Genomic DNA, 20953 nt, shown 5'->3' on the forward strand with positions numbered 1-20953 from the left:
TTCTCTCCCTGTATTTTTATATTTTTCTCTAATCAATGTACATTGTTGTAAAATATTCCAAATAATACAATTCTATGGCATGTTCACTGTGAAAGGTAAATTATGCAGTTAAGTTCCACAGGAGGGAGTTGCATGATAAATGTTTAACCAAACAAATTGCTTTGTCAGAAATGTTGAAAGCAATGCACGTGAACCAATACGAAAGCCATCATATATAAGCTATGTACATTTTTTTAGCACAGTCTTCATAAAGGGACTGGAAAAAAATCCCACTTAATTATGTATTTCACCACATTCAAAATTCATGCTCCTTACAGTAACACTTACCAGGAAAAAGTTTTCTCCAGCCAGAGGAAGAAATGCAGCTTCCTGCATACGTTCCTGGGCACAGATTGAATCAAAAGTGGAGGGAGTTATGAACTACTTGCGACGCTGGTACAGTCATCCATCTGCGAACAATGCTTCATACATGGGAGTGGAGGCGGAGGAAGCAGGAACTCCACCCACCTGTGTCCATCCCCACTTCTCAAACCCATTCCCAGTGTGCTTCATTATTGATACCTTCAGCAAAGCTGCCTGCAGCACTTTACCAACATTAGGAGCAGTCAGTCTGGAATTTGTGTCATCTGAATCATATAAACGGGCCCAACTACAGCATAATGCGGCGTATTCAGTGCCCTGAATGATTGCATTAGAATGCAAGTGGAATTTACCACACAGCTCAGCTTTAGTTTAGTGGAACATCTACTGCTTACCTCTGTTATGCTGAATAGTTAAGCACTTTCCTTCTACGTTTTCTACGATTATGAAAAGAGTCCTCTTGTCTCCGTTTCTTCTTGTAAGAAGAACCAAGCTGTTATTTAAATGTATGGTTGTGTATGGTTTTTAGAGTTTTCTTGCTTGGTTAATTTGAATCAAAAGCAAATTTAGACCTTTCGCACCACCTACACCTGTATATGTTAGAGTTCAGGTACCTTGTAGTTTACGACAGAGACCCACTTACATTGTCGTCCTTGTCTCAGTGGAGGTATTTCTGTTGAGCTCATCCTGGAAGGTGTAGCAGCAATCTTCTAGTGAAATACTTGTGTCTTTGATCGCTGTGCTATGTTGTTGTTCTCCCTGGAACCAAAAATGATAGGGAACACAAGGAAATAGGATGTGCCGAGCTACCTCTTCATGTGTGACAAGACAACGGGTCCGGTCTTGTTGGAGTGGATCAGTAATGAATTTTTGAGAAGTTGTGGAAATTCAGTTTTTACGTGACTTCTCAGAATATTAACCCTGCAAGGCCAGTAAATGGTTAATCGGTTACAGGGCATCTTGCTTCCTTTTTGTAAAGGCATCATGAGCAAATACCACTGTAGCTCAAGGTAATATGCTCCCCCCCCACACTGGAGCACGTGTTTTGACCAGCTATATTGAAGAGTAAAATGTGGCGATACATCATACAGAACTCAACCACCTGATGGGCTTGCGATGGCACATAAAAATCAAGACCTCAAAACTCGTAGCAATGTGAACATTAAACGGGTCATTACAGACAAGAAATGTTAGCTTTGCTCCTTTTTATGGTCGTCCTTTTGTATAAGTCTTGGGAATGACTGTGAAGACACGGTGGCTCATTTCCTCGTCAGACTTGTTAACCAAACGACTCATGAAAAATTTAATTTCCGGCAAGCACTTGCAAACTCGACTGGACATACATCTGCCTGCGGTCACAAATCGTAGCGAAAACCAACGTGTTAATGGATTAAACATTTTGCCTTCCAGACACATCATGAATGAACTCATCGAAACAGAAAGGCTGTACGTCGAAGAGCTGCAAAGTATTATAGAGGTAAGTTTTACTAATGAAAATATGAAAACACTATACTCGCTATTGTACTGTACATACAGTGTTATAGCTGGCCACACAACTCTACGAACGCCCAACTTATTTCTGTTTATGATATGTCCAAGAAATACATTAGCTTTCCCTCTGTATGCTCATACAGTCTAAACCGGTTTCACACGATTTTTGTGGGGAAAAAAATTTTTTGTAATTTATAAAACAAATTTAAAGAGAACAGTTGCATCTGATGGCCTCCATTCATGGAAAATTCACCAAACGGCTCATGAATGTAATCTGTGTGCCCCTTCACCACTCTATTATCTTAAATTAGATGACAACATTAGTGACACTGACCTTTGGCTCAGGATTTGCCTCTCTGCTGCAGGGTTATGCCACGGAGCTCGACAAAGCAGAATCGTCACACTTGGTTCCCGCAGCCCTGCAAGACAAAAAAGAAGTGCTGTTTGGAAATCTTCCGGAAATCTACGAGTTCCATAATAGGTACAAAACACATGTGGAGAAGCCCATTGCTCAAATCAACACTCATGAATATGTGGGGAACATACAGTCAAGACTTGATTTTCCAGCTTGAACAGGAACAGAGGGGGGGCTCAATAACAAAAAATCCAGACGATCCTGATTGCACATGTAATACGACCAAGGTCTGTTAGTAGATCATTCAACATGTTCGATAATGAAAGTAAAAGCGCTAAAGTTTTATTTTCTTCATTTTCAATCCTAGGTCATAATCAGTATTTCAATGTTTTTAAAACAAAACCTTAACGAAAGCAAAATGAAACCAGAGTTACAGTGCATAACTAAGGAGACAAACAAACAAAACTTGTTATTCAAGCCTCTGTGTCAAGTAAAATGTTTACCATGGGATTAACATAGTTAAACTGGGCAGGTTTTCAATGAATGTCTGGCAGAAAAAAAGTCAAGAAATATGTGGCCAGTTTTTTTTTTTTTTTTTTTTTAAATCAGATGATCAAAGACTAGATAATTGCATAATTAATAATCAGACAGTTGTACTCTACTTTGTAAAATGAAGAGGTGAGGGACTAAACCCGGAGATGTCCAGGGGTTGTCTTATGCCACATGACATTCCTTTGCCTCTTCTCCTGGTGGAAACAAGGACTCAAATTATATCAATATGTAACAATGTGATGCACTCCCAGTACAAGTAGAAAGACTGGATGGACTGGCTTTGTTTCCAAATGTTGGAAGACACTCAGCGATCAGTCAATCTCTCGTTGGCTCTGAGGTATGCGGGGCGGCACGACCCAAAGCCCTGTCAGTATCACTGCTCCAGGGGACTGCCAGCACCTGTTTCTTCCTTCTCCTCGGTGTCAGATGGCGTGTTCAACGGCAGCCGCATGAATATTCCATTCTTTGCATCCTTCTGCTGATGTTAGATCGAGTTACTGTGGTGAGCAAAAGTACAGCACTGGGCACACCTTATACAACAGGAGTCACCATCCGATACCTGTCCCTAAAGCCACTGCTGTCTCACATTCTCGAGTGTTGCGAATCTCCATCTGTACCCCCACCGCGAACCGTTATGGGTGCAGACACAACATTCAACTATCATATTTCTGAAAACTTCGCATTGGCATATTTAGCAGATGCTTTTCTCCAAATCAGCTGCAAGCGATGATTAACTATCATCTGTCCGACACCTTTATCTAAGGTAACTTAGCGTTACATACACTACACTCGAGTCCCTGCGGTCAATCACACGATCGACACGCTACGGGCAATTTAGAGTCACCAGCTCACCTGAAAAACGTGTTTGGACTGTGGGAGGAAACCAGGGCAAACAGAGGAAACCCATGTCAACGCAGGGAGAACACAGAACGAATGCACGGCCCAGGTGCTGCACCAGTGCGGGATTAAACGTGACACTGAGTAGTGACTCCTGAACAAACTTCGTCAAGACTCTACTGGTTACGTATCGATATTGAAAACAAGACCAGCGATTACCTAATTACTATGCTAGATTTTATTTGCAGTAGTTCCCCCTCATTACTCAGACAGTGAGCAGACTTAAAATGTTGCTTGGATCTGCTGTAATTGCTTGCATGAATTTGTCATAATATTGTGGAATGATCTCATATCGAACATTTAAAAAAGATTGACGGAATGGTAATTTGACAGCTTGTACCCATGTTTATCCATCTTTTGCCTTTAAAAGCATGCTCCAGCTTTTTGTCAGGATGCGGAAGATGGTTTTGTTTCCTTTCCTTCCTTTCCCTGCCTTTTCACTGTATTCGTTGTGTTTTCAGGACGTTTCTGAAAGAGCTCGAGAACTGTGCAGAGAACCCCGAACTGGTGGGAACGTGCTTTTTGAAAAGGGTGAGTGAAATAAATGGCTCAATGAGAGGGGCTGCGCCGAATCGTCGGTGAAAGAGAAACCAGCGGCCGTGTTTCTAAACTCTGATCCAGAAAGAAGACCTGCAGGTGTACGAGAAATACTGTCAGAACAAGCCGCGCTCCGAATCCCTGTGGAGACAGTGCGGAGACAGCGCTTTCTTCCAGGTGACCGTCTCGATCTTTGCCGCTGCATCACTACTGCTGTGGTGGTCATGATGAAGTAGTTGACTACTTAGTTATTCACTCAGATGGTGCTCTTCTCCGGATCACTTTGCAATGTTAACTTACTGATATTTCCATTTATACAGCTGGGTAGTTTTCACTGTATCAGTTCAGGATAAGTACCTTGATCAAGAGTGGGATTTGAACCTTGGTCCTCTGGCATAATGAAAAGAGGGAATAAATTTATTCTCTTATGTTGCAGGAGTGCCAGAAGAAGCTGGACCACAAGCTCTCGCTGGACGCGTACCTGCTGAAGCCGGTGCAGAGGATCACCAAATACCAGCTGCTCTTGAAGGTAGATATGGAACCCAAGCAGAAGGCAGCATCTGCAGTCTCTTTTAAATGAGCAGGGAAAGAGAAGTATGCAGCTGGATGCTGCAGGTTCAAATTCCAGCTATGTCTTTCTTGTGCCTTTACTGTATCCATCTGTATGAAGAGACTGATATGTGTGTTTTTGTGGGTTGTGAAGTCAATACAGAGTTTTGGATTGAAGCTTTTGGTTAAAAATCATAACAAATATTGTGAAATGTAGTAAAAATAACTTTCAGAGTAATTAAACTTCTGGTTACAACAGTTTTCTCTATACATTATTCTACTTGCTCACCTCTGCGTTTGTCGCTGGAACAGATTTATTCCTTAGATGTGGCACAGAAAGAATGAATGAATGATTGTGGTTTTGTTACAAATATTATAAAACACGTGGGGGTTTTCACTATAATACAGAAAATGATTTTTAATTCCATATTCAGTTTAATTTATGTGACATGTTTTTTCTTCCAAGATCCAAACAGGATTTGACCCCCACACAACAGGAATGTGTGTAACAGGGTGATTTCGCAAATTAACCGTGTTAATGGTTAATGTTTGGAATGTATGTTGTTTCCTTTTAAGTTTTTCAAAGTTATCCTTGTATCAAGGGCTTCCAGCAGAATGAGTCCCTTGTGCTATGTTCCTGGGCATACATATGTGATCAATTTTTACCTTATTATATCATGGATATGCATGAGTAGCCATCGTTATCCATGGTGCTGAATCAAAATTGAACTTAACCAGCGAAATCTTTATTGTACTGATTAAACAGTACACATGATTTGTAATGTAGTAATTTTTTAGGTGGCAATAAACGGGTTGGGTATCTGTGTCTTCTCTCTCCAGGAGATGCTCAAGTGCAGCAAGAACTCAGAAGGCACAGCTGAACTAGAGGAGGCTTTGGCCACAATGCTTGACATCGTAAAGTCTGTCAATGACTCCATGCATCAGATCGCCATCACAGGGTTTGAGGTCAGTACGGGCATGTTCTTCTGTAGAAAATTCCAGCACGCGTCAGATAAAAGAAGAGTCACATACAGCAAGACTGCTTTAAAAGCGACAGACCATGGTGCTAAAGTGTGTGATGAAAGACAAGCACGAGGATGTTTTTTTCTCAGGGGAACCTCTATGAGCTGGGCAAGCTGCTGATGCAGGGCTCCTTCAACGTGTGGACAGAGCACAAGAAGGGCCACAGCAAGGTAAAGGACCTGGCTCGCTTCAAACCCATGCAGAGACACCTGTTCCTCTACAGCAAGATGCTGCTTTTCTGCAAGAAGCGTGAGGAAACCTCAGATGGCCACGAGAAATCACCCTCCTATAGCTTCAAGCACTCCCTGAAGGTATCCATCCATCCATCCATCCATGTCTTTATCTAGTTTATGCTTTTCTCCAAAGTGAATTACACTGATTTAACCATGTCTACGTTAGGGCAATATTTGCTGTACCAATTCAGAGTCAGTTCAATTGACCCAGAGCAGGAGTAAGATTTGTACCTTGGTCCTTGAGGTACGAGGTTCCAGCTTTAGCCACTACTCCTCCAGCCGCTACCCCCTTTTTCTGTAAAATACACTGTGAGATGATACTGACTAAGATCATCTCTGATGTTTAATTTTCCCTATGTAGCTGTAATCGTTGCTCCAAGTACACCTTCTACTGCCTGGTACAGGGACCTTAAATTAGAAGTACTATAATGTTATGTGTAATAATGAGTATGTGATAAAATCAATGAAATTCCAAAGTATATAAGAAGAGAGCTGTCCATCCAGAAGACAGAGCACACTCCAGATGAAGGTGCTGAGCTCCAGGCAGAGACTGAATCCCGCAGACTGTCTAATATATTTCAATTTGCGCCTGAAACAACAGACGAGGTGTCAAACTGTCCAACTAGGTACTTCCATAAGCACTTAAAGGCTGAGAGCAAATAGAAGCAGCCGCCCATTACCCCCCGCAGTCTTTCCTTATACACATTTGTCACAGTTCGTGCCATTTGAAGCACTTAGGCCAACATGCTGAAACAGGCATAAAAGCTCCATTTCCAAGAGGACGCCGAAGTTTAATTGATCTCGCAGCCACGGCTTTTTGGAAGAAACCTTTTTTGACTGTTTTTTGCCGAATGATACAAATGAAGAAGCAGGAAATCAACAAGGAAATATTGCACGTATAAATTAGTTTCAAGACTGATTTTCTGCAGAGCTGAGTATCCAAAACTGAATTAAAAAGCACAAAATAACATTTATTGCCCAGGAATATCATCACCATCTTTTGAGAAATAGTATATAAAATTAGCATAATTTTGAAGCTATTAACTATAATGGATGACCAAAGTAGCTAATTACACAGATTTTTTTGAAAATTCATGGATTACATCTATAAAAAACATTTAATTCTATATTTTCAAGTAAATATGTAAATATATATATAAATACTGCATATACGTGTGTGTTAAAATATTCACTCGCACACCGGAGCGACTGCGGTATGTTTAAATTTTCTTTAATAGATAAATGTAATGGTAGAAACTAATGTAAAGATCGTTTTAAAGGTTTTATCCATCTCGGTGAATATGACGTTAATTTAATAATTTTTTTTGACAGTGAACCAGTAAGTGAACAAGAGTAAATTATTATCGTATCTCAAATTCATGTGTCTCTCCTTCGTTCTTACCCCAGATGAGTGCTGTTGGAATCACAGAAAATGTCAAAGGAGATCTGAAGAAGTTTGAGGTGTGGTACAACGGCAGAGAAGAAGTCTATATTATCCAGGTTAGAAGTTCTCGTCCTAACAAGGTGCTAAGCATGGTAAAACTCACCGCGCAAGGAGAACTCGTGCATGAAGACCAGAAGATATACACAAATATATCTGGTTTTAATCCATGTTCGTGGTACTGTAGCCGTTCATGTTTGTTACCCTTGAGCCTCACTCCGTTTGGCCATGGTGTGGCAGTGTGAACCCACGAGAAGGAGCTGTGCTGGCGACCGGCCTGCCTCGTCCCCGTTGCTCCCGCTTACTTTGAGTGTCTCTCTGCCTGACTGCAGGCTTCCTCCATGGACGTGAAGAACATGTGGGTGTCAGAGATCAGGAAGGTGCTGACGGGGCAGCTGGAGGCCTGCAGAGGTACACGTGCTCCGCGTGTCCTTAAGCAGCGGATCGGGGTTCAATTTCATTTTCATATGGAACTCATCGACAGTATAATAATCATTATTATGGAATCAGGCACAAAATAAATGTACACACAAATGTGTTTTCATCATGCACTTTCCATGTTCTGTCAGAGTGTATGCTGCATTTTATTTTATTTTATTTTATTTTCATATCTATTAACCCTTCATCAGCCATTGGGTAGAACATCTATCTATCTACAGTTCTGTCTGTCTTTCTTTACTGATGCTTTTATGAAAATGTAGAGGTTAAACAAAGTCTCTGCATCCAGCCAGACATATTCTGACACACCGACACCCCCCAGGCTGTGTGCTATTTGCAAAGGTACAACAGCAGTTCCCAGGGCAGTTCCCCTCCTGGGACCTGGGCATTAACCACAGCTGTGCTTTATCGATCGCCATTTAAAGTGATCAGCGGTCAGAGGCGCAGTGCTGAAGCCAGCTGATCCGATCCAAATGCCGCGGTAGCTCTAGCATGCTAGAGAAGAGCATCCGTAGCGCCACCCGCCGAAGGGTCTGTCTGTCTGTCTGTGGGCAGCACAGGGCAAGGATGATGTGCGGATTGGGATACTTTCAGAGAAGGGAACCTTTCTTCGTGTGTCACAGCTTTAGCGGAAAAATCCTGATCTGAAATCTTGAAAACTGGGGATACTTCGATTGTGTAAACAAGACTAAACCTGTTTGTCATGTTCTTGTATTTTAGGGACTGAGCTTATGAATAATTGTCCTTGCCTGAGACTTGAATTAACCTGCTCATTGACTTGCGTGATTTAAAATGTATTTTTTCCAATTTTTTTTTCCTCTTCCTGTTTATAAGGAAAGTATCAAATTGGTACACGGTTGTTGTACTCACTCATGTGCCGTGATGAACACTCTATATTTGTGTTGAATGAAGCTAAAAATAAACATTTATCTTTATTACATGTTTATTCACATGGTACTAACACAGCTACTTACAGAGATTTACCCATATGCTCGTATACAGGTGGGCAACTTTTACTCTATCAATTCAGGGTAAATACCTCACTGAAGGGTTCTACAGCAGGAAGCAGACAAAATTCAGCCCTGTGCCCTCCAAGTCCGAAGGCAGCAGCTTAACGATTACTCTGTCTGCTGCCATAGACGTTCATCTAGTAATCCAGATCTCTTACAGCTGTTCCTCCGCTAATTTCTATAGCAAGTACTGAATTGATTTGCTCAGTCTAACCTGGTGTGAGTCTTACAATTTACCGTAAAATGCTGCTTCAAGGCAAATTAATTACAAGGTTAGTATAGAGAATAAGTAACATACAGTGTAGGTCCCCGTTGTCACGGTGAGGACAGAAAACCTCAGACTTATACCAATACCGCATTCAAATATACAACTTGGGACTTTTACTTTGTTTAGCTTAACTTTTTTGTTCACCAGGCATTGTTAGTCATAATCTATCTACCTATTTATTTGCTTCCTTGATTTTGGTGAAATTTGTTTATTTGAATGTGCTCCTGTTTTGGTGTCTCGCACTGGATCCTAATGTACTATTTTTTGTTTTTTTCCTCTTGCTCACTGCAGTAATTACACTATACATTTTGACTTCAATAAGAAGCACAAATTTACATCCATATTGCCATAAATGAGACAACACATCCTCTATTTATTCTCCTCTGCTCCTTTTCCTCAGCTTGTTTGCCTCAATAAAATCCCCGCTTTCTGCCGACCCAGGAACACAAAAGGCGATTCCAAGACTGGCTTCAAACCTGAAAGCCTTGATCCTCTTAACCGTACCTTCTGCCTCTGTTCCAATAAATGTGTTTTCTGTCTCTTCTCAGAAGCCAGCCAGCTGCATCAAAGGATCACGGAGAATGTGTACCACGCTCCCCTGAACGTGTCCAACACAAGGTATGGCGCTTGCTTCCTACCCGCAACACATTCTCATTATATGGTGTATATCAGAAGGACCCATTCACGTTAGCTCAATTGTCACCTTTTGTCAGAATGATGAGGAAAACAGCCCTGAAGCAGTCGGATTCATCCGGCCCAGAGACGGCATTCAAAAGGAGCAACCCAAGTCCAAACATGAGACAGAAGCGAGGTAAGCCGTCCTCAAACCGCCACTCGTAGACCTGCTGCCAAAAGCTTCCATCCGTCAGTCACGAGATGAGCACGTTACTGGAGACATGACTCAGTTAATGTGATTACCCCTCGTGTTATGTCGTGCTGGTGGTTTTGCCATCGTGTGTCCATCTAGCGCATCTGAGCAGCTGGACGTAGCCTCGGGAGTTTCCCTCCAAATCTTGCCATTCACTTTCCCGCAGCAGATGGTAGGGAGACAGCCTTTACAATTTCATAATCATTAGAGTGGGGTCATTATGAGTAATCATTATTAAGGGTATTTCCCCACTGGTACTCAGACCTCCACAGGTTCACCTCAGAGGTTTAATTTTCTCCCTTTCTTTGTGGGTTGGAGTTTATTGTTTTCCACTCCTCCGCCGGCTTACGATTAACTAAATGCTGCTTATCACTTGTCATACCCTGAAACACTGGGTCGTTCCCAGTAACGTGAATGCGGACGGTGTCACTCTGGTGAGACGAGCATTCTGTAAAAATAAATTGAATTGAATTGAATTGAATTTGGGGGGGTGCGGTGGCGCAGTGGGTTGGACCAGGTCCTGCTCTCCAGTGGGTCTGGGGTTCAAGTCCCGCTTGGGGTGCCTTGCGACGGACTGGCGTCCCGTCCTGGGTGTGTCCCCTCCCCCTCCGGCCTTACGCCCTGTGTTGCCGGGTAGGCTCCGGTTCCCCGCGACCCCGTATTGGACGAGCGGCTCTGAAAATGTGTCTGTGTGTGTGAATTGAATTTGAGAGGCAATTTCATGGACGTTTTTAGTTAATGAGTCCAGTTTTCCATAAAGTGCGAAAGGCTGCTCGATGAGGTGGTTGGTAAATTCAGATGAGCCACGAGATGAGTAAGTACATCCAGAAAGGTTGCAGTACAGCTGTGTGGACAATAATGGCTTTGCAGGCATGTCCGCCAACACCGTGCATTTGGACTTTCCTTCTCCAGTTGATTGTTCATAACCACAGCAGCTTGGGGGAAGAGCCTTCACAGTGACTTAAATTATCTTAATGGGTAATGAATTCTGAACTTGAGCTTTAAATACTCAAGGTTGCACTCTAGCTAGAGCCATTGCTTCCCAGTTATAGGGGTGTTCACCTTGGACAAAGGTGTCAACTAAAACAGTAAGAAAATATTCTTTTCATACATTAGGTAATGGTGCATACAGTTATTTGGTGTTTATATATTGGTTTTTAATTTTGTGAAGTGAGAAATCACCAGAGTTAGTCATGTCCAGCAAACATTTTTTTTGCTTTCTACAGTATTATATATAGTGATGCCAAAACAAGTTTTTTCCAGCCACTCATAAACAAGACAAATACTGTACTTTGTAATACTGTCATTATTCATAACAGCTTTCTGTTGATATAAAGTGCAGTTATTTTCAGCTTATATTAAAACAATAATGTAAGATTCTCTGTGCAAAAAAAACAGAGGTCATAACCTGTTGTTGTGCTGCTTCATAAAACTGTGATTCATTGCTGGGCTCTTGCCTTAGAGAAAACTAAAGGAGTCGTTAGTGCATTTTTAAGAATAATAGAACCCATGGTATTACATCCTAATGTTAATGCTCGAATTGTTTGGTTCACAGAAATCTAACATCATTTCCCTACCTTCACACGCAATGTGGACAGTAATGTTGTTTTAATGTTCCTTATTATCATATTTTAAGTTTCATGCTTTAGTTCACAAGAGGATAAAATGCCAGTCTGAATGGTTTAAGGAACAAGTCAGTCACTTCCTGTCATTAACCACATGTCCTGTGAGGGTCACAGTACTTCAGAGCCCATCCCAGAATCACTGGGTGTGTGACCAGGTAGGTACGGCCTGGATGGAACATCAGTCAGGTGCAGGGTAACCACACAACGGGCAATTCAGCATTCACAATTCACCTAACGGGCATGTCTTTTGAGTGTGGGAGGAAACCAGAGCACTTCGAGGAAACCCATGCAGGCACGGGAAGAACTGCAACCTCCAGGCAGACTGAGTCGGACTCGAACAACCCGAGCAGCGTGAAGTCACTGCACCACCCTTGCTGCCCTTAATGATCAAGTGCGGTATTGAATATAACGATTTAATGAACACATGCTGTACTGAATTATAATTATAAAGTACAGATAAAAAACAAATGACAGGATTCTAACCTGAAGGTTATTCATTCAAGCCCCAGAATGAGTCCTGCAGCAATACCCTTGTCAAAGTGACCGTAAAAGTATGCGGTAGCTTAGGATAAGAACACTAAGAGTGCACACGAACACCGACCAAAAGAGTTGGTTAGTAAGTATATTCTAAGTATCGTCTGACTTTAAGGCCTTAAGTCTTATTGTCCACGAAGTGACACTACATTCTTATTGACTTTACCATGTTCATAATGGCGTGCTAGCTGTCGTTGGGCAGTTATGTTCACGCAGAAGAAGCAGTTGCTCAGGCTCTCCAGGAACTGCCTCTTTTCTCGTGTCCCGTTTGTCACGTAACATCCAGGGTTTGCAGAGATGCACTTTTTTTTAAACTCGCTAACTATCACAAACACAGTTGCGGCCCCCAAAACCCACGACAGGTTTTCGTAATGAGGTCAGGACCCGTTGCGGCATCCTCTGACGATGTCCGTCGCTCAGCTCACCGAAGTCATCGCCGCCACCTGTTCCACCTATTTTCAGCAGCTGCGGTACAAGCCATGCTGAAAGAGCCCGTGTGAACCTTTGCCCAGTAACGGGGAGCGTGTATTCCCTGCTGCGGAGGCCCAGAACCACAGAAAATCCAGCAATGTCATCTGTGTGCGAGGTCAGCGATGGGAAAACAGAGAAGCGTCTGTTTTAGGCTGGAGAGCAATGCTGCTGCATAGATATGTTTCAGTGTAGAATAGAATAGAATAGAATAGGATACACTTTATTGTCCCATTTCTGGGAAATTTCTCTTGGACAACCATGCGCACAACATTGGACTCACATAAAACAATAGATACCATAACATACACTAAAATAAGAAATGAAGCAACAATCAAATATATTAAAAACCTACTGTATACCAATCTAAAATCTCAGCGTGTGTGGACTGGGGCCGCACCTCTCGGATCCCGGTCCGGATCTCGGCAAACCGGTTTCGTTACGCGGCAGCCGCCGGTGTGATCGTTAGATCTTCCGCCTTTAGCCTTGAAGGACACAGGTTTGAATATCGCCTCTTGCTGCAGATAGGTACTTACCATGAAGTGATACAGTGGTGACCCAATGAATGAACGTGGAGATTCGGCTGGGTTACGGTCAAATCATTCAGGAACGTGCCCCTCGCTGGTCAGTCAAACCATCAGAGTTACTGGTTCCATTGCTGGAGTCGCTGAGGATAGGAATTAGAGGAGACACACTCTGCCTCCTGGCAAACTTGGGGGAAAGTGTGTTTAGCTAAGGGCTAGAAATACCACACTAATTACGAAATGGGGAAGAGCAAAAAAACGAATGAACACGTAAAATTATGGACGATGCAACTGAACGTTTTCTCCCAAATATGCTTGTTAGCGCACGTTTTTGGGCAACCGAAATTGCAGTCAGTGTCGGAAAATTACAGAACATTTTAATGGTCCTTAATTTTATTTGGAAGTTGAACAAATAAGCTCTTTTCAAACTGCGTGCAGCTTCATGACAATACAGCCCTTGACACATGATCTGTATAGAATGACATTTGATTTTTTCGGATATGAAAGAAAGAAACTCTGCTAACTGATGGAGACTAAAGGAAAGATGCAATTTAAATGTAAATCTTTTTCATTTTCTTTCAGCTGACTGTGTGGCTCACCTTATGCTCACCTTCCCTGCTTTCCTGTAACACAAACGCACGATCGCTCACACACCTACTGTTCATCTGCACATGACCCGACCTCGGGTGCAATGCCCGGACAGTTCGGCGCATCAAAATATAATTTTTTCTCATTTTTTCCAAAATTTCAAAAAGCAAAACAATTAGTTGCTTAATTGGTGAAAACCCCCCAAATTACTAAACAAAGAAAAAAATTTTTTTTTAGGTTTTTTCAAGCATACAGCTCTCAATAAATAATGTAAAAATATGTTTCTGGACATGTAGAATTAGAAGGAACCCTTGTATTGTTTCCAACGACCTCCTCCCTCCCCATTAAGATCACAGGTAATTTTTCACCCTAGTGCTAGGATATGGGGCAAAGTTCAGCACATATTGTCAGAAAATAACTTTATTTCAAGTGATTTGCAAGCATAAAACTTGAAAATAAACAATGCAAAAACAAGAAATTGATAAAATATGTATTAAAATTACAAAAAAAAGTTGAAATAGAACTTATTCACGTATAGGGAGACTACTGTCTACGGTCATTCACGTGATCAACCCCCCATGTGTCTGGTCATATGAGGATGAACTGTACTTACAAAACCAAGCCTGAAAATGTATACTCTTTACCACTAACAATATCCTCTTTACTCTTTACCTCTTTATGAGTCTCATTCTTTGGACTGTACTCACCGCTAAACGATTCAACAGCTGCTAATAAATAATATGAATAAAAATTTCCGGCCTGGTCTTGCAGATGCCCCCTGCTGCAGTACCCAAAGTGTTTGACTCCTCCTGCTCCCCGCTTTTACCTACACCTCTTCCTTTCCCTCCCTAGCGGATGCTTCTGCTGACCAAAATACGGAGCGGGCAGCTCTGGCTAAAAAGCGATTTACGTTGCAGGGCCTCTCCAACCGCAGGTCTCTACCCCAAGGTAAAACTTGGCTGGACCTCTTTTTTGACCGGCGACAACATTGTCGTCATCATCATCATGATCATAATCATCACGATTCTCACGTTTTCTGTCGTTGTCACTGCACGTCCTCCCCTTTGGCTTCATACTTGCCGCCCCTCACTCTCCATCCCATCATAGGCTCTTGCTACAATGGGTACACTGCATGCCAAACGACTTCCTGGCACACGAACCAGCATTAAATGTATTCCCAAAGAATTTTTTCATGCAATTTAAAAACAGCAAGGCCTTTTTCTTTTTTTTAACACGTGTTGAACAGTTGCTGCAGCGACAGCATGTTTAGATCATTACAAAATGCTGCGACCACAGTATTAATTCTCTGGGTAGGAAATTAACTTGGAACTCTCGTGAAAGTTGAAGTGGATTCCAGTTTAGTTGCAGGGCTACTTTTTACGTCGACGCACCGGAGTATGCTTGTATTAAATGTCGGGTGTTTTATTACGAAGGCATCGCATGACCATCAATAGTGTTCCTGGGCCATTGATTATTTCTGGGTGTGTCTATTTATAATGGAGAAGGATTGCTGAAACCTGACATATGGATGCAGTGGCCTATGTTATTGCCCTTAATGGCCTATTGAAATAATGTCAGACTTTGAACTTTGGTGGTTGATCATTTTTATCGCGGTGCTAAATTCCTCATCGATTCCTCATCTGTGCTTGTAAAATAGTTGCTGTTAGTGTCTCTGCTTCCTTCTTAACTCTCCGTGTGCTTTGTCTCAATCATTTACAGTATCATGCCGTTGTCAGTATCCGTATGTGTTGTGGGGACATTTGAAGAAAATTTTTGCAAAGGGACAAATGCCATGGATGAGATGAGGGTTTGATCTGGAAACTTGCGACTTGGTGTTTTATAGCCAAGCAACCCAACTGGCATTATTGTCACAAGAGAGCAGCAGGGGTGCCAGGTGTTCAGTCAGTTTAATTCTATCAGTGGGAGCAGAGACAGGTCAGTCACGGTGGAGCCACTGCTGCCTTGCAGTGAAGCGCTATTATTTATTAGCATTATTATTTATTCATCTGGCACTTTTCTCCAGAGGGATGCTTCTCTCTCTCTGGCTCTCTCTCTCTCTCTCTCTCTCTCTCTCTCTCTCTCTCTCGCCTCTGCATGCTGTCATGACAGTCAAATTTTGGAAGTGCATTAAATGAGGAGTGAATTGGAGGAATGTCTTCCCGCTCCCCATTCCTTCCAGGGAAGGGGTGAAAGGGAAAATACAAATGAGACAGCGACTGATAAAAACTGCAAAAATGAGTTCCATAAAATTGCAAACCTTTTGGAAAAAATACAATAAAAAACTATTAATTACACTGCATTATACTGTTCGCTACAATGTAATGAACTGTCGCTGTTATGCCAGTGGGAACGGGTAAAGGGGGAACTAAATAAGACTCCCCAATGAATAAAAACTGATAAATGAATTATATGAAACTGCAAAAGTTTTGGAAATTGCACACGTGAGATCTCATATTAAAAATTATTCACTGTTATCTAAGGGACTATAATCGATATGCCAGGGAAATGACAGTGAGAACCCTTCGGGTAATAAAAAGTGCAGAAAAAAATTGTGCCAAATGAACATATATTTACTAGGATCTTACAAACTATTGTTGGTATGCCGGTTCAGGCTACTTGAAGCCAGTTGTGCTAAATAATGAAAAGGATGTTAAAGGAACAATGCAGTGTTGTGTATGGAGATTCTCTGAGTCTCACTGACTGCTGTCATTTCTGCAGCTGACTAATTGCTAACCCATCCCTGCTTCTTGCTCCAGAACCTTCATCTAAAGAGACAGATGTCACGCGCCGCTTCTCTTTAGCATCTTCCATCAGTGCCTCTGCCACTAGACGCACAAAAGGTACCTGATTGCTTGCAGCTCAGCTCCTTTCTGCCTTATACACATTTTTTAACCTCCAAGTAGAGTTGGTTAGAAAAACATGTGCAGAGTCTGTGCAAATAGTGGGGGGGAGGAAAAAAAAAAAAAAAAACTGTTCTCTGCTGAAGTTGTGCACATTTAAGGCTTTTATAAAATTCGTGGAATGCATGCAAAAAAAAAATCACATATCGAAAATGGAAAATGACGTGGAATATTAGAGAACTTCATTGGTAATAAAGTGTGAATTTTGATAAGCTGACATTTGGAATGTAGGATGACATTCACAGCCAAATTGCATGTGCAGTTGTTTGAATTCTGATGAGAATGTCAGTTCAGCGAGGGAAAAAAAAAATCCTTTGTAGTTTTCCTTGAACTGCACCTCGGCCTCTGTCACCCAATCAAATATTTCAGTATCTTGAAAGCAGTAATGAAAAACGATTACCACTTTCTGAAGCATATGTAATTTAATTTTTTGTATGCAAGTGGAATGCTCTCATTCATTTTCCAATTAATGTTTTCTTACCTCCATGCAAATGTACTGCTCTGTACAGGTCCTCTGTCTGCTAACCTTAAAACCAAGAGGCACGAAATAAAGAGTGACCCCACACCGCTGGGGTATGAAGGTACAGCACCATACAAGACTACGTTTGCACGATCTCGCGGTCTTTGTGATAAATGGTAGAAGTTGCTGTTGCGATAATTCTGAGTTTTGCTTAATCTGTAGCGGACTGTTTTTTACGTGCCATACCGTAAGGCTGCCTTACTGTATATCATTACACATATGATGGGAATAGAGTCTGAAGTTTCCTTACACGTTGAGTTCTCAATCTACGAACACAGGTAGGAATTCTGTTCTTAACTCGATTTGTCCGTAAGTCCAAGCGCTACAGTCACGATCAAGCCGAACTTCATGAAACAAACATCCTTCAAATTACACATTAGATTCTGTAAGACCTGCAGATAAAGCCATGCATAATTAAAAATTAGCTGTGAACTTTAACATTAAGTTTTTGCTAAGCATACTCCGGAGGGTCACCGAACCAGTTCAGGAAACTGCGTGAGACAGGCTACGCTGTGTGTGGGACACCAGTCCTTCGCAGTACTTTTATCTTATTTTTATTAACCTGAGACAACATTGGCAACATTTGGCCGTTTTCACTTTCATCTATTTTCTATACGGTCAACAAAAAGAGGAATAATACAGACATACCTCAATATATTTACTGGGTAAGTTCTGTAAAAGTCTCAGATACAGCTACAATAAATAAAAAGTAAGTTGCAACTCATTTATCATAGTATTTTTATTGTCTGAGCTAAATTTAAATTAAAACTAATTTAAAATGGCTAAAAATTGGAAATATGTTGTCTCCACAAATTCCTATTTAAAGCTGTTTGTTGACTGATTCAACTTATAAAGATGTGCAGTGTTCCTCATGTTTTTATTGATCAGTGATGCATAAGAAAGAGGCTGCAAACACCGTGGAAACTAATTGAATTCATCGTTTCCATGTTCCTGCTAGCTAAAGTGTAAACATGCAAACGCAGGTTACGTTTTCTCCACAACAAATGCATTTTTGAAACTCGATTAAGTGAAGTAGAATTTAAGAAATAGAAAAGAGTGCGTACCTTTGGAAGTTCATAACTCAGACGGGGATCCAGTGCATTTATAAGAGTGGGTTTCCTTAGTTATTAAATTGTTTCTGTCTCACTACGGAATGTCAGATTTTTCCGGATGAGCTGTTTTTTGAATGTGCGTTGGCACTAATTTCTGGAACCGCAAGTCTGGACGAGTTGTTGGTAAAGAGCCTGTTTTTTTCCCTTAGACACATTGAAGGGAGCTATCTCAGCAGAAAGTAAACGTAACAGTACTACAAGTACATGTTCAGCTGTACCCAGATCTACGTCGCAAACAGGTAATCTGCCGAGAAGATGGTATTGATATCTTTCATTCTTTTTTTATATCCTCTATCAAAAGCATGTTTTGAAATGATAGAGGTTTTTGTTTTGGTCATAATTTTTGGTTCTTTTTTTTTCTCTTTTACTATAGCACATTCTGGTGTGCTGTATTTATTTCACTATAAATCTGTCTGTTGTCTCCCTGTGTGTGTGTGTGTGTGTGTTTAATGTCCCATTTGCTATTTTTTTCTGACGTCCGTGCAGTTTTGCGAGCCAGGTGAGGTCCAACAGGGGTTCCGTGTCTTGAGAGTCTTTTTCCTTGTCCCTCTCTCTCAAAGGTTATTGTAAGGATAATTATTATAATTTTGTGTTGTAGCCTTACTCTCATTTAATATTGCATTAAGCGTGAAGGATTTATGTCGCTGTCATTCTTGCTGTTCCAGGGTGGACCCAAAAGCGCTTGCCCTCAATGGACACAGAAGACTTTGAAACCATCCCCTCCAGCGCCGAGGAACTTTCCAACTCGTCCGAGGCCGAGGAGGAGAACCATAATAAAAATGTAAGTTCTGCTAAATAAGACCTGACAGGTATATTCACCCTTCTCCTGTCTCCATCTCACTAAGCCATCCAAATCCCCTTGAAAAGACTTTCCTTTTAATTATTTCGCACCATTACTGGTCCTCGTTAACACAGACTGACGACTTGACATTTAAAAGACAAAAAGGGAAAGGGATTATCCTGGTGTGGGTCTCCCCGGCGCTTCAATTGACAGGATTTTGCCTTCAATTATAATCTGTTTGATATATGAGAGCTCGAGATCGGTTTTAATAGGAAGTGCTACCTTACGCATCCACTGCACTACCAGTGGAGATGAACGATTTTGGATGTGAAGGGGAGGGGGAGAAAAAAATGTCCCTCTCCCCTACCTTTAAATCACACCCTGCTGTATTCTACCCCCATTCTCCTTCCTGTTAGGGGGACCATGATCCGTTTTCAGTTCACTTGACGTACGAGGAAAAAACAGCGCAGGACCCATCTCGGGAGTCGGGAGATTTAGTGCAGTTTCTGGAAGAAGCGGAAAATGGGCACTGGTGAGTAATGGCGAGAGCAAGTCATTCATTCTGAATTTGTAAACACCATAGACCCCATTCCTCCAGCGCTGGAGAAACACGGCCCCCGAGGAACCCCCCGCAAAGCCTTTTACTTCCCTTTGTGTGCTCAGTGCCGGTGCTGACCACGCTGGCTGACTGAGCAAACCCTATTTCTTTCAGATGCGGTAATTAAATTGCATTTATCCCAAAGTTTACACTGAAAGAGGGAAATCGCAGTTAACCCAAACCCTATCCCTCTTACCATACCCTTAACTCTAACCGTGAAAGACAAATGCAAAAGGTTCAGGACCTTGTATCTTAAATTACTGGAAATAATCAAGCATTTAATTGCAGTGGACTGGTGTCCTGTCCAGGGTGTACCCTGCTTAACCCTGTACCCTGTTCTTTTGGGATAGGCTCCAGACCACGGTGGCCGATGATAGTGGGTGAGGGAATAATTAAAACAAAAAAACATCTCAGAACTGTGCTTATAAACACACTAGATCCATGGGAAACAAATATCTTGGTATCTTACAATTTTTGGGCAGTGAATTAGAAACCTGAAACATTAATACTGGGCTGAATGATAGTATTTCATTACACACACTGTATTCCACCTGTAAAAACTCATTAGTAGTATTCTTATTCAGTTTGAGTAAAAATTAAATGTCCCCTCAACTCCTCTGTTGAACCACTCTTACAGAAATGAACATACAGAAATGTGACCAAAAAGCAAAACTTTCTAACCTCTGGTATCTTATAGGACTGAATAAGAGACTTATTCTAGGGGTGAAGACAGATTCTAATAATACGTTAGTAGCCTGAGTCTGAACACCTGCACACATTCAAGGTGTGGGTTTCACACATGACTCCCGCCTGTCATTTACATTAACATATTTTACCACACCCGCTCAGTCCTATTAAGTACATTAGGAGAAGAGTGTGCAAACTACATCAGGCCGAAAAACTAAAAGACTGTCTTTCCAACCAAAGCGTACTTTTCTGGCAGACAGCTGAGAAGTGGAGGTGAAATTTGTATTCACACTGAAAAAAATCAACTTTCTGCATAAATCTCACCTAATAAATGTGCTCTTGTATGTGCCTACAGTAGTATCAGGAACTTTTACCTGCTCGGCCTTCTATTTTCCTTATGATATATCAAAAATGCATTCACTCCCCAGAAGTAGTAGTAGTAATAGTAGTAGTAATAATAATAATAATAGTAATAATAATAATAATAATAATAACCTTTATTTTCTATTGTGCCTTTAAAAGCTTCTCAAAACACTTTACAGTGAAAGGTTAGTAGTGTATAATACTGCAGTAATGATAAAGTTGCAATGAGTA

At 41.4% G+C, this 20953-nt stretch overlaps 1 protein-coding gene across 8 annotated transcripts in view; it reads left to right on the top strand.

The window, feature by feature from the left end:
• Positions 1 to 20953, top strand: part of mcf2l2 (MCF.2 cell line derived transforming sequence-like 2) — a 64796-nt gene that overhangs the window by 39493 nt on the left and 4350 nt on the right. For 4 of the 8 annotated variants that reach the window (XM_018757319.2, XM_018757321.2, XM_018757322.2 and 1 more), the window contains exons 16-32: positions 1771 to 1837; positions 2217 to 2332; positions 4117 to 4186; positions 4277 to 4369; positions 4629 to 4721; positions 5582 to 5707; positions 5854 to 6075; positions 7405 to 7497; positions 7771 to 7849; positions 9703 to 9772; positions 9868 to 9965; positions 14614 to 14709; positions 16518 to 16601; positions 17171 to 17242; positions 18443 to 18532; positions 18959 to 19074; positions 19491 to 19610. In XM_018757319.2, the coding sequence (XP_018612835.1) occupies positions 1771 to 1837; positions 2217 to 2332; positions 4117 to 4186; positions 4277 to 4369; positions 4629 to 4721; positions 5582 to 5707; positions 5854 to 6075; positions 7405 to 7497; positions 7771 to 7849; positions 9703 to 9772; positions 9868 to 9965; positions 14614 to 14709; positions 16518 to 16601; positions 17171 to 17242; positions 18443 to 18532; positions 18959 to 19074; positions 19491 to 19610 (1705 nt within the window). Of the gene's footprint in view, positions 1 to 1770; positions 1838 to 2216; positions 2333 to 4116; positions 4187 to 4276; positions 4370 to 4628; positions 4722 to 5581; positions 5708 to 5853; positions 6076 to 7404; positions 7498 to 7770; positions 7850 to 9702; positions 9773 to 9867; positions 9966 to 14613; positions 14710 to 16517; positions 16602 to 17170; positions 17243 to 18442; positions 18533 to 18958; positions 19075 to 19490; positions 19611 to 20953 lie in introns of those variants that run through there. The other 4 variants (XM_018757320.2, XM_029254235.1, XM_029254234.1 and 1 more) reach the window with 2 other exon arrangements.

Source organism: Scleropages formosus, chromosome 8, assembly GCF_900964775.1.
Source record: "Scleropages formosus chromosome 8, fSclFor1.1, whole genome shotgun sequence".
Taxonomy (NCBI): Eukaryota; Metazoa; Chordata; class Actinopteri; order Osteoglossiformes; family Osteoglossidae; genus Scleropages; species Scleropages formosus.